General features: G+C 37.1%; 1 protein-coding gene across 1 annotated transcript; it reads left to right on the top strand.

The window, feature by feature from the left end:
• Positions 1-4,803: 4,803 nt before the first annotated feature.
• On the top strand, positions 4,804-12,596 carry LOC131161620 (two-component response regulator-like APRR5). Its single transcript, XM_058117499.1, has 9 exons — positions 4,804-4,959; positions 5,087-5,325; positions 6,344-6,505; positions 6,610-6,740; positions 6,858-7,013; positions 7,488-7,605; positions 7,743-8,136; positions 10,971-11,571; positions 12,118-12,596. Exons 2-9 carry the CDS (start codon positions 5,106-5,108, stop codon positions 12,211-12,213), a joined length of 1,878 nt encoding a protein of 625 aa, XP_057973482.1. The 5' UTR covers positions 4,804-4,959; positions 5,087-5,105; the 3' UTR covers positions 12,214-12,596.
• The last annotated feature ends 1,646 nt before the right edge of the window (positions 12,597-14,242 follow it).

Below are 14,242 nucleotides of genomic sequence, written 5' to 3'. Positions count from 1 at the left end.
ATTAAACTTAAAGTAGGAGATGCTAGAAACTTTTTTTTTTTTTCCATTTAAATGATATTTTACAAACCATTTACTATGTATTGTATTTTTAACCAAATGAGTGTGACATATGATATGAAATGGAATTATACTGAATTAAGAAGCATGTTTATGAAATATGGGAACTGGAGTTCCAAATGATTATCAGGAAATATAGAAAAGAGATGCCGGTTAGATACTGTGAGCTATATATGCAAGGATTAAACTGAGATTGCATGTGCCGGTTTATACCACATAATGAATGAAAGAAATAATATATGAAAGAATGAATGAATGAGTTTGTGAAAAATATTGGTATTGCTTAGATGATTTATGGAATGGAAACAGGTTAATATGCTTTTATTACAAATTGTGTATATGATGTTGGAACCGCCTTAGAAAGCTTGTTGCTAAGAAAGCTTTAGATAATCTTATTATCAAAGGGCCTTAAAAAGCTCATTTTTAGAAGCGCGGTACCGTTGCTAGAATCTGAGGTGCAATGCAACCACACGACAATTTATTTTGGTGTGGGTATCGAGATAGTTGATTTGGTATGAAGGGCCACTGGTCGACTTAGGGGCCAGGTTGGTGATGGCCAAATTGGACTGGAGAACATGTAGCGTGACTAGTCTGTGAGAATCTGGTCTATATTAGAGCATTATTATCGCACATGTAAGAACACGAAATATGAAAAATGGGTTTAAATATTAAGAGAGGGGCAAAATTGGAAATTGCCCGAGTCAAATGGCTATAAAAAGAAATTCTCATTTCTTCCAAGCTAAGCAAACTTAGATTTTTATCTCTCTCTCTCTCTCTCTCTCTCTCTCTAAACCTCTCCTTACTCCTTCTCTCTAGAATTCTTCGCTGATCATTAACGGAATAGGAAAACGGAAGCTACCACGAGGATCGTGGAAGGATTCTCTACAACTTCTACGGATCGGAATCCCATTTCGGAGATTTTCGGGTTTCAGCGTAAAATCGAGGTAAGACTCGGTTTTCAATTCTGATCCGGTAGATTTGTAGGTAACTGTATTGTGAACATATTCTGTACTGTGATTTGTAGGTTTTGAAACTCGGTTCGCTGTTTAAGGACCTTGGAGTTTGGGATTTGCTTACGGGGTTAAGGTAAGGGGAACTATGTTTATATGGTTATTTTTAAAATCAGACTCAGTGGAACTGTGGTCCACGGTCGTGTGTGTGTTTTGGCTACTCATTTGGGGGAGATCTAATAAGGAAAACTATGGATTTTTCATTATTATAGTTTTGGGAAAAAGGGGGCGACGGGTTGAATCCCGGGTTTTGTTGAAAACCGAGTATATATGTGATTTATACTGTGATATTGGGATGGCCATGCCTTGACTTTTTTTAAAATGTATTTGTTTAGAAAACCATGATTTAGATTATTCAATGAGTATGGTTTGTTTGGTTATATAAGCATGCATGTGTGTGTGATATGTTGAAATGCTAGTAGGAACGCGGTTCCAAAATTGTTCCAGGTACTGAGAGTGTCCGGCTCTATATTCGAGGGTGTGAGCCTATTCCAGCAGATCAGGCCGAAGGGTATGGATCCACCAGTTTAGCGCCGGTACGATGCCATGGGAGTCGGGGACTAGCCATGTGCCGATGGCGCCGTGTTAGCGAGTTGGCTACGGGCCAACGCCGTATGTCGTGGGCCAGCTTCGGGCCAAAGAGTGTGACGACACTGAGGATTACTGATTATGTGTATGTATTGTGACGGGGCTGCGTATAAATGGCCTCCGTATGTGTGCGTGTATGCACTGTGTAAATTAGTACTGGAATGCATTTAATTGCATGTATGTTGTATCATGATAACACTCAAATGCCACACACCGATATAACCTGTGTTCTTCTTTACTGAGAGGTGTCTCACCCCTGCTGTATGTACATTTTTACAGGTCTTTCGGGTAACTGGAACTAGCGTCCTAGTGTAGGGAGTGTAGTGGCTGGTGTAACGCGTTTAGCGCTAGGTAAGTGCTAGGACTGTAATTTTGGTGGGTTGCTATTTTGGGATGTGTTGGGCACCCGTTTGTACGTTTTTGATAGAGCATTGTGTCTGCTCTTATATAGACTCTGGTATGGTACTGCATATGTATATAGATGACCTTTTTTCGCTGCGTATATGATTGTGTTTGCATGTGTTTAGGGTGCCTAGGAACCCCACGGGGTCGGACCCTTATCCTTTGTACTGTATCTATGGTGATTTGTATGATACAGGGACAGTTTAGATTACATTTTCACCCCTGGATCCCATTTCGGGGTTCGGGGCATGACAACTTAACCCTTGCCATGGGGGCAGCTATTGACTAGTTATGAAGTTTCAAAGCTAAGATGAGTTCAATATGTATATACATGATTTAAAAACTAAAATGGAAAAAATCACAGGGTTGAGTACCGAGTGGAGGGATTGTACACTGTATGGGCCTGTACCCTACCCTAACCTCGAGAACTCTCGCTTGTAATGATGCTAAATTATCTATTACAGGAATTATATATATCTGCTATATTACAGGATTGAGAATGTTTTAAATGTTTTACTACTTTCTACTAGAATAAACTCATGTTGTCACACACTGATGTAATATTATCCACCTTACTAAGAAGTGTCTCACCCTAATATACAACATTTGTTTCAGGTCCTGTAGGAAACCAGTCCTAGATTCCTAGAGGGACTTCGGAGCTTAGTATTGTTTTTAGTTTATGTAAGTTATTGTATAAGTACTGAGTTTTAGCTAGACTGTCTTTTGGGAATGTAATGACAGATTATGTTTTTAGTATGTATGGATGTATCTAAGAAATAGTTGGATACTCTGGTAGTCTATCAAAAGATGTATGAACGTTTATGTTTTCCGTTATGCATGAGAATACAGACTAGTATGATACAACCGTATGTCCCTTATTAGGGTGGATAGTTTATGTTTATTATTAGAAATATGCATGTTATGTATGTATAGTAGCACTCCGGGGCCACCTAGAGGGTCGGGGCATTACAAATGAAGTTGTTAATACATGTTTGTAGGGGGTGAGCATAATTCGGTTAAAACCAAATTAATCGAGTAAATTCGATCGGTTCGGTTCAGTTAAAAATTTATTTGGTTCAGTTTGATTTTCATTTTCATTGAATTTCGATTTTCGTTCGATTTTGGGTTTGGTTAATTCGGTTAACCGAATAGTATAAATTAATAATAAATAATGTTATATATTACATATTAAAATATTTTATATATTATATATGTACTAAAATTTTATTAATTTTTTATATATTATATATATTAAATTAAATCGGTTAAAATCGGTTAACCAATTTAATCAAAATTCGATTTGGTTGATTTCGAGTTCGGTTAAATATGAAATTTCGGTCAATTCGGTTAATAAGACTTTTTAATCGAAAATTTTTGATTAATTTAGTTAATTAACTGAATTCATCGAAGTGACCAAATGCTTAGCCTTAGATATTTTCGTGGTCAAATGTTGTAGACTATGGTTAAGCAAATGAAAACCTACCTAGAAGCTTGTTACAAATTAAATCGATACTGACACTTTTGGCAATGCCTTTAACAAAGCAAGAAGTAGATGAGCAAATTATTAAGCATAAGAATTCTCTAACCCTATTTTAGGATTCATTTGAAATTTGAAAAATATTTGAAAAAAAAAAAGAAATATTAGAAAAGAATTCACTTTTCATGAATCAAAAATCAAAATAAAAATACACCAAATGAACAGTAAATTTTTTTGACTCGCATAGTTTGCGGGAATAGCTTTTCCTTGCAATAAGATAGAATACAGTAAAAATTTTGAAAATATAAACAATAGATATGCTTTATATGTTTTTTATTATTTCATTTGACATATAATAAGAAATGAGTAGACAGTCTCATTTTAAAAATTAAAAAATATTATTTGTTATCTATTTCTTGGTATGAACTCATAAAATATTTTACATTATTATTTGCTTTATGATATTAACCTAATTTTTTGTAATTATAACTAATATATTTCTAAGAATAAACATTCAACGAATTAAGTATAGGATTAATTTTACATGTCATTGTTATTTAAGTTTTAAAATATTTTTAAATTAAATAAAAAAAATTTTTACTAGTAATATTTTTTTAAAAAAATTGTAGCAAAAATTTTTTTTTCTCTTAATTAATTTATTTTTTTTTTTCTTGCATACAAAATCACCCAATCCAAACCTAACCCTCTGACAGTTGTCAACTGCACAGGACTTGGGCATGCCCCTAATTAAAATTTTCCTTCCAATGTGACTGTTGTCAACTGCAATCATTAAAAAGACTTCTACTCCCAAGCATGCCCTTCACGATAGAGGCTACAAATATGGCAAATAGGTTGAAGCTCCGGGGCACTACTGTAAATATAGTTAAAATCTGGATACGAGTGGTCCACGGTGCGCCGGTGCCCGAATAAAGTCTCAAAGAAAAAGAAACACGCCAGCGGAAAAGTATAAAAAAAAAAAAAAAAAATGAGAAACGTACACGTGGCGCAACCAGGCCGTGCCACGGTCAATGCTTGGCGGGCACAAAACCACAAACTGAAGAGATATGCTCTTCCCACGTGTCACGCTTCTGGCCGCAAGATCCCAAGTGTGGTGGCTTGATGCCGACGTGGCAGCACGCAGGAAAAAAATCCTCCCTGCAGGAACAAGCTTCGTCGGCACGTGTCATGAGTACGAAAACGAAAAAATCAAAATGGGTGATGTGAGTCGCGCCACCTCAGCTCCGCCACCCAACCACGGCTCTCTGGCGGCCCCACCACGATAGAGAAGAGAGAGAGAGAGAGAGAGAGAGAGACGGTGGAGATATTTTCGTGCAGTTCGCGGCGGGGAGAGAGCCAATTTGATCTTTCAACCTTAACCGCTAAATCTAGGAGGCGATGCCAGATATTATTGTTAGCGATAAAGAGGTGGATTGTCTGATCTTTCTTCTTAATTCTACTGTTGCTGCTACTTTTAATCGCGCTTGTGGATTGTGAAAAAAATTGGGAATTTTTCTTTGTCTTTCCCTTTGTTTGATTTTGCGGTGATTGGTAGGGTTCTGCAGGGGGTTAGAATGGGCGAAGCAGTTGTGAGAGGGAAAGAAGGGATGGAGATGGTGGTGTTGCAGGAGGAGGCCGACGCAGGGAGGATAGAGAAAGCGAAGGAAACTTGCTTGACTGAGGTTGGACGGGAGCGGATTCTACCGCCGATAGTTCTTAGGGTTCTTTTGGTAGAAGCCGATGATTCCACTCGTCAGATTATTGCTGCTCTACTCCGCAAATGCAGTTATAGAGGTCATTTTTCCTGGCTTTCGTCTATGTATTTTTTTTTTTTTGGTTTATTTTGTTTCCATTTGTGGATTATCCTCTGTCTAATGGTAGCTTTGTGTTTCGGCGTTTCTTGCTAGCTTTAATTTTGTTTTGGTTTGTCCTATGATTTTGTTTTTCCTTCTTTTTCGTTTGGCTTCCCTTGTGGATTCTTTCCATTTTTGTTTTGGTTTGGTTAAAATGTCTGTTTCAGCATGTTCTCCACATTACCTTATTTTTCATGCTGTTCATATTTCATGCTGGGACTGGTTTACATTGTGCATGACACGCCCATTTCAACTGGCTTGAGTTATCTCTTTCCAATTGCGGCCCTATGTTACCTCTCTCTCTCTCTCTCTCTCTCTCTCTCTCTCTCTCTCTCTCTCTCTCCAGTTTTGATGTCTTTCTTTCACTCCACTTGCTGACAGAATGTGTTGTTTTGGACACCCAGACAATAGGATGAATCTACTGAACTACCACCATGTTTCTTGATTGCAATTCTCTAGACCTTAAAGCTGGCGGTTTCATTCCTTCTTCTATAATGTCTCTTTCTTTTAATCTATTATTGTAGTTATTAAGTCATGAATTAGTAGAAGGATTGTCATGATGCAAAAAGTTTAAGAAATGATGCAGAAGCAAGCATCTATGCTAGCAGTTAAGTTATTCATAACTTATGAGAATTTATTTTTGAAGCTCGCGGCAGCATTTGAAGCTTCTGTAAAATTCATCTTTTTTCATTTGAGGCTGCTGGTTTATGCCTTCAATGTTCCACTCTTCCAGTTGTCTTTAATAATGAAATTGGAATTTCCACTTTTAAATTGTTGTTTTCTCTCATCTTGTTCTTTGCTACTAAAAGAAACACCAATAGTTAATTTTTCTTGTGTTCTTGTTTGGGTATTAGATGCAATATTCCACATATAATCCTTTGCAGCAAGAGTTGAGGTATGATATCTGCTGTTTTTATGAGTGGTGGAACTGAATACTAATGTTCTTTTTGTTTAAGCAGTTGCTGCAGTTGCTGATGGCTTAAAGGCATGGGAGACATTAAAAGGGAGACCTCATGACATAGACCTTATATTAACAGAAGTGGAGTTGCCATTGATATCGGGATTTGCACTTCTTTCCTTAGTTACAGAGCATGAAATTTGCAAAAAAATTCCTGTTATAAGTATGTTGTCATTAGTAAAATATTTTAATTCTCTCTTTAATATGAATTTGGTCTTCTGAGAGTTTCAGCTAAACAATTGCACTTTTCTTGTTGTGATAATGCAGTGATGTCCTCACAAGATTCAGTTAGTGTGGTGTTGAAATGCATGCTGAAAGGTGCTGCAGACTTTCTCATTAAGCCGGTCAGGAGGAATGAGCTGAGGAATATATGGCAGCATGTTTGGAGAAGGCACACTGTACGTTTCATCTTTTCACTCTTGTCTTCTGCACTATTTTTTTGATTAGTTCTTTTATTGCCTAACAACTTCACATTTAAATAAAAACTTTGTCTTGTTTGTTTATTTTTCTATCAGCCAACTGGCGGACATCATGCTTGTCAAAAGTTAACTGCTGCTCAAGATGGAGTTGATGCCACTTCTGAAAATGATGCTACAAGCAATCATTTGAGTGATTGTGTGCTTTATAAACAGAGCAGTAAACAATGCAGTGAGAAAGGGAGTGAAGTCAAAGTAAGTATTACCTCATCTCGTAGACAAATCTGTTAGGACACAAGAATAATCTTTTTCTGAAATCATTGAAACATCTTTAGTTCAATAAAATGTCTTGTTTTTGGGATTGCTTTTGAAGTTTTTGAATTTTTACCCAATAGTTGTGAAGGCTTTCAGAGTGTCTGTCTTCTCTGAGTGATACAACAAAAAGAAAGTATCAACTCAGTATTATCATCTATTCTTATCCTCACTGTTTTGGCTCGAGGGTTGCTCAATTTCCATGATAGGAAATAGGTTGTTTGAAATATTTATTTTCCGTGTCTAGATGAAGTGAGTATACTAGTTGGCTTACAGCATAAGGGAAATTTTTTTTTCCAGATTAGGTTGGCTTCATGAAGTTTCACATAGAGACTGCATGTTTTGCCACCTCTTGTGCAGAGCCCTTGTACAACGCATTACTTGGAAGCTGAGACTGCATCCATACAAAATATGCAGGGTATTTCATTGAGGACATGTAGGAGCACGTCTAATTTGAGCAATATTGAAATAGAGAAGCACGGAGAGGGTAGCAATTTGGATGAAGAATCAATTATGCTTAGGAGTGAAACTAAAGGTATGACATATTTCCATGTTTATTTTTTTTTGGTGAATTATGAATATATTTCTTGTTTCACTTTCAGCATGCTTTAAGTTCTCTCCTTGTTCTGTCAACTGCTCCAATTTGATCATTTGACAAGCTATTTGTTGCAGGAAAATCAATTAGGTTAAGACCAGAGGCTGTACCATGGAATGAAGCTCATAATTTGATTGCTGTGAGAGTCAAAGAAGACCATGCCTGTGCCGGAACAATGATTCAGAATGAACTTATGGGACAAGACACTGATGGAGAAATCACTGCTGAGACTCATGGATGCAATAATCAACCAGTTGAACCTTCCAGAGAAGCCATTGACTTCATAGGCAGATTTGAAAATCGCTCAAAGTTCTCCCCTGAACACACTAATTCTGATGATGGCGCAAATAATTTTGGTTGGGCTCTGCAACTGGGTCCTACTTTGAGAAATTATTATCCCAATGGCTCAAAGGACCAAGGTATTGATGAAAGGCAAACATTAAACCGTTCTGATGTCCCTTCCTTTTCATGGTGAGTTACTTGTTTTGCTTCTTTCATTCACTTGAATGCAAGCTATGTGATGCAGTGGCATGGGGAATTCATTTTGTTTCCATCTTTTATATATTTAATTATTTTTTATTTTGGACATATCTTTAAGCTTCTACAATATTTTTCATTTAGGAAACTAGTATTTTAGTTTATTAATGTTTCTTAAAGTAGTTTCCTTATTTACCAAGCATTGTAAACATGTTTTTTGTACTAGTTTTATTAAGAGTGCATTTATAATTATTTTGTGTACATTAGTCCTGTATCAAGTCATATTAGAGTAGACTCTGATCCAACACAGCTGTCAGTGTTACTTGATACAGTTCTTGATTTCAAGTCAAATCGCCAAGGCTGCCAGTGTTTGACAAGGTTGTTTGTGAGTATCAACTTAATTTGTAGTGTTCACAGTTTGAACTTATATCATCTTGTTCCGCTACCACCTCTACCATCTCCGCCTTCACCAACACATCACTACTCAATACTCTTCGCTCCACTTGGTTCATCCAAAAACTCCTGGAAAAGCCCAATTGCTTCAACAATGCTGCCTTGACAACCAATAATGGTGAAGGGAAAAAATTTCCCTGCAGCACCCAGCTTTCCTCAACTCCTAATCGAGCCAACCTCAACCCCCCGAAGATTTGAACCACTTGTTGATTTTAAGATTAGTTGGAACCGTTGTTGCAAATGAAGTCTTTCTATTGTTCATCACTGCTTGCAAGAATTTCCAAATGAAAGGCCTCTGTCATTTTTGTGGTTAATTAGCAATAGCCCATCATCGTCAACCTCAGTTCATCAACTCACAGAAGCCAATTATTCTTGTCACCTGCAATTCTTGTTAGCCATGATGTCATGCCACCAGAACAGAAAAGGCTTGAAGGAGTCATGATCTTCCCCACCAATCGTTGTCCAGCTGTCATTTGCCATGATCACCTGCTGCAAAGCAGAATCTGGCTTCCTGGTGTACTGAGCATGAGCAGGCCACAACGAGCTACTACCATCCTTGGCATCACCAACTGGCCTTGAATATGAAGAAAACTCTAGCTGCCACTCTTCCAGCCCTATTTTTGTTTAAAGAAGAATATAACCAACTTAAACCCAACACTTGCATGCAAAGAAGAGGCCTTTGAAAGAGCAAACCGGACTGGTTCATTTCAATCAGAGCAAATGAGTTGCTCAAACCCATCCAGATTGAATTGGACTGAACTGGAATTCAAACCAATCAGCCAGGGAAAAAATAAATGGTGATGAAGGAGTAGTTTGATCTAGTTGTCCCAAAGTAGCTTTAGATGTATGAGTAGAGGGAATGAGGGCAGGAGCAGATAGATCCATGAATTAACCTCATAGTTTCTCTCAACTCTCGGTTAGTTTTCGAAACCAAAATTTATCCAAGTTCAATCTGAAGTATGATGCCCTGATTTCAAGATTTCTATTCCGAAATGTTATTAATTTGAATAGAAAACAAAAGGTACTTGTGGAACGTGATGTTCCTTCTGAGAGTGCATCATTTTATGCTCATGATGGATCTCCTATCCAGGCCCTTTCTTGTCTTAAGTTAACATGCTTCATTGCACAAAGTGTTACTTGGGTTTGTTATTCAACAGTCCTCATGAAAAATACCCTTCTGCTTAGGCATCTTTCAATCATAAGTTCTTAGTGAGCAAAGAATTTGAAAGAAGCTTGTGGGGCGAAGTGTTGTTCGTATTGTTGCATAGGAAGTTGAAAAGACTTATCATGCATGCAAATTGGGTGTCAGTTCATGATGTTAAAAGCTGTTTCTTTCTGAGATCAATCTTCAGTCTTCGTCTGCTTTGAAGCATTGTGCGAATGTCTAATAACCCTCAGTTGATCCTAAGAAGACCTAGGAAGTAACGGTAGAAGCCAATCTTTGTCAAGTGATCATTTTCTGTGGTTATTGTGCCTGCCTACTGCTTGCTCACTATTTTACCTGCTTAGGAAATAATCTAATCCATGTTGGTGTTTTTTTTTTCAATGAACTTAAGAATTTGTAGGTGCTAATATTTAAAAAAAAAAAAAAAAAGGGTTCATCACTATTTTTTCATGTGGCAAAGAGAATATTACCAACTGCCTTTTTTTCCCCTTGTAGGTGTTTTTTTTTGTAATTATGTTATTCCATGTATGGTTTAGTTTCCTTTTCCATGTCGCAATGATTGTGTCTCAATTAGTTTCATTAGTAAGGAATTGGAACAGAAAATGTGTGTACCAATTTACCAAACCAAAGTGAGGGACTGCTATTCTATAATGACCATTGAGATATGATCATGGGTTATTGCAACATTTGCAACTACAGTTACCTGCATAATGAAGATTATCTTTGAGCTATGAACTCCAGGTCATGTTCAATGGAAAATTTTTACAACTGTTGTCATATGTGGGCTTGGAAGAATCCTGGAGACTTTTCTGTTTTCATTTGTGGTACCTGTACCTAAAACTGACAGGTGGGTAGGTAGAAAACAGCTAGGGGTGTGAGACAACTCTCTCCAAGAAACTTGGTAAAATAGCCCCATTTTGAAATAATTTTAAATGCTATTTGTCCTTTCTGTTCTTATGTCCTAATATGTTTAAATAGAAGCACCTGATATTTGCTTGTCATTACTGAAAAGCTAGAAGTATGTGCTTAAATTTTTATATTTGCAGTTCCTTCTGCGAAGAGGGGAAATGAATATAAAAAAATTTCGTTTGGTGCATTTATTTTATTTAATTTTATGAGGGAGATATGCTGTGAGCTACAGCAGTTGGTTGAGAATTGAGAATGTTTCCTTGCAGTGGATCTAATAAAGTTTTAAAATTCATCTTTGCAGGTATAATAGTAAGACATTGGAACCACTTTTTCCAACTTTGGCTGGTAATTGTGCTGATCTGCATGAGGATGTGAGTAAATCCGATATACTATCGTCCAATCAATTTTCTGAAAATACTGTTGCTAGTTCTCAATGGTATAGGGCCACATCAAGTAACAGCCAGGAAAATATGAATTCGTTTCCAATGAGTTCCTTGATTCATTCAAATCCTGAAATTCCCAACTTGGAACAAGGTTACTGCTCATTTGATGATGCTACCAACAATTATGCTGAAAAAACTATGCACAAGGAGAAAATTATTGTATTTACCGAGAAAGTGAAACATGGTTCAGATGCTGCACCTCAGAGTGGCAGTAGCAGTTTATGTAATAGTGTTGGTGGTCATCATAACAGCAGTTTGTGCGGAAGCATTTGCAATGGGAGTGATGGTAGTGCCATTTTAGGGACAGAAAATGGAAGGATTACCGCACCTGAAACTTCTGGTGATGAAGTTATCAATCATGACGAAATCAAAGAAATGGGTTTTCATCGCTCCTCCCAAAGGGAAGCCGCTCTTGCAAAATTTCGATTGAAGCGAAAAGATCGATGCTATGAGAAAAAGGTATGTGATTAAAAATAGATATTGTTTTCACCTCTTCTGGTTTTGTTTGGTCTTTTTTCTCCCTCTTTGTTTGTAACATGCGGGTGAGGTGTCTTGTTATCGAGAATAGGTTCTTCAAAGTCCTCACAAGTGGGTCTCTTTCTTTAGGATGGAGAGCTAATTTCTGGGGTTTTGCCGAGAGTAAGCTCCGAGTTAATAGTGGATTTGATCCTCCTCTCCTCAGTGCTTGTATGCGCTATACCTCGAGCAAGTCACCACACTCTTATGTGTGATTTCCTTCTCATTTGATTGTTGCTTCTCTGCGACATTGTCCTGGGCATTGACATATGTTGCTGGTGACTAAATCCAAGTCTAATTATTGCAACCCATCACTCGATACTATTGTCTTTCTATTGCTACCACCCACTAGAGTGAAGTTTCAATCAGTGCCAACTCCAATTCAAGTTGTGTCACACTGTATGTCTTGTTACAAACCATTGGCAGCTTCCGAGATCAATAAAATGCCTTCTCCAAATCTAAATTGTCACCCGTGATTCTTTCTCACAGGTTCGATATCAAAGCAGGAAAAGATTAGCAGATCAACGCCCTCGAGTGAAAGGACAGTTTGTACGTCAAGTTGAGACCCAACTCCCCACTTGCTGATGATTGCAGATCAACGCCCTCGAATGGAAGGACAGTTTGTAGGTCAAGTTGAGACCCAACTCCCCACTTGCTGATGATTGGTGATTGCTCACATTCGAGTTTCTAGCAGCCAGCCACCAGCCTCCCATCCAGGCTACTGTGCATATTGTGTATATCTTGAGAGAAACTTTTAGTATGAAGCTTCAGCATGAAAGAGTGCTGGAATGGTGACACAGTCGCACAAAATCTTTGAATGTTTGCAGGCCTTCTTTTTGACCTTTTTATTTTCCAAAAATGCTTGGGTTGCAAGTTGTTTTTCTCTCGGGTATGTATTAATGTACTTTGTTAACGTATATACGACTCAAAGGCACATCTCTTTTCTTAATTAATTCACTATTAAAATACTGGTCGAATTTGTGTCTTTAAGAGAATTATTTATTAGAAATGCTTTTAGGGATACAAATTTCGAGATGATTAATGTAGTTATTTTGTGAAAAAATTATTAGATAACTTGAGTGGATTATATGATTAATAGATTAATTTAATAAAATAGTGATAATTTTTACACTAGTTAATTATATAAATAGATCATATAGTTTTTAAAAAATTTAAGAAATTTATGAATTGTTGTTGCTTGTATGAATGACATGATAAATTTAATTTACTTAATACGTATTTTTTTATATTTATATTATAATTAATAATTTAATATGGAGAGGCAAGAAAAGGGAGCCACCAATCATAGCCTATCACACTTGATTACAGGAAGAAGTAGAAGAAGAAGCCACGTACTCCTCCATGCAGAAACTGCTGCTTCTGCCCACTGCCTTGTGCACTTAGAGCTTATCCATTTGTCGGCAAAAGGATAAGAAATAGAAACTAGAAATTGACATCAAGATTTATGTGAAAATTTTTTAAACAAATTGAGAGAAAAATTAAGAACAAGAATAGAAGGAATCCATTATGAAAAATAATAATACAACTTCTTTCAAATTAGGAGAAATTAAAAATAGAGGCTACAACAGAGACACTTTGTAGGAGAGTACTTGATTTCTCTCCTTAAGGGTGGAGTTGGAGATGCTTGGGATGGACATATTCCTTCATCATCACATCCCTATTTATAAGGGTTTTGTAAGCCTTTTTCAAAGCCGTCAAATGAATAGTGCAGCCACCTAACACCAAATGAATAGTACAACCACCTTTATAGACTTGTGCAGCCACCAAATGAATAGTGTAGTCACCATATAAATAGTACAACCACTATATGAATAGTACAATCCCTATGTTGGACTTTGAATGTTAGAAATAACTTTACAATTCAACATTGTCCCATTAAAAGTCATTTCCAACCTCCCCCACCACCCAATTTTTTTTTTTCTTTCATCCTTTCTAGTCTTGTTAGTTCCGTGCCACTTATGTTTCTGTTAGGCCATAAGAGGATCTACACCATATGAACTTGTCAGTATTGATTGGTTTTGTCATAACATTTGCTAGGTTGTCTTTGGTGTGAATCTTTTGCATGCCCACACTTCCTTCTTCCACAACTTCTCGAACGAAGTGATACTATACTCCGATGCGTTTTGTCCTAAAATGAAAAGCCAGATTCCTTGCAATATGTAAGACACTCTGATTGTCACGATATAGAGAAATTTTCTCTCGATTGTGCTCGAGTTCTTCCAATAGTCTTTTAATCCATATTGCCTCATTGCAAGCTTGTGTAGCTGCCATATATTCAGCTTCAGTCGTAGACAATGCCACAATAGTCTGCAACTTTGATACTTAGCTTACTGCTCCTCCTGCAAGAGTAAACACATAACCTGTAGTGGATTTTCTTTTGTCAAGATCACTTGCAAAATCTAAATCAACATATCCCCTGACAATAAATTCTGATCCTTCGTAACATAATATAACATCTGAGGCCCCTTTGATGTATCTTAAGACTCTCTTCATAGCATTCCAATGCTCTCTACCAAGATTCTCCATGACCCGACTAACCGTACAAACTACTTGAGTAATATCTGATCTTGTATAAATCATAGCGTATATTAGG

Source organism: Malania oleifera, chromosome 8 (genome assembly GCF_029873635.1).
Source record: "Malania oleifera isolate guangnan ecotype guangnan chromosome 8, ASM2987363v1, whole genome shotgun sequence".
In the NCBI taxonomy this organism is placed as follows: Eukaryota; Viridiplantae; Streptophyta; class Magnoliopsida; order Santalales; family Ximeniaceae; genus Malania; species Malania oleifera.
This window is presented reverse-complemented; position numbering and strand designations above follow the sequence as displayed.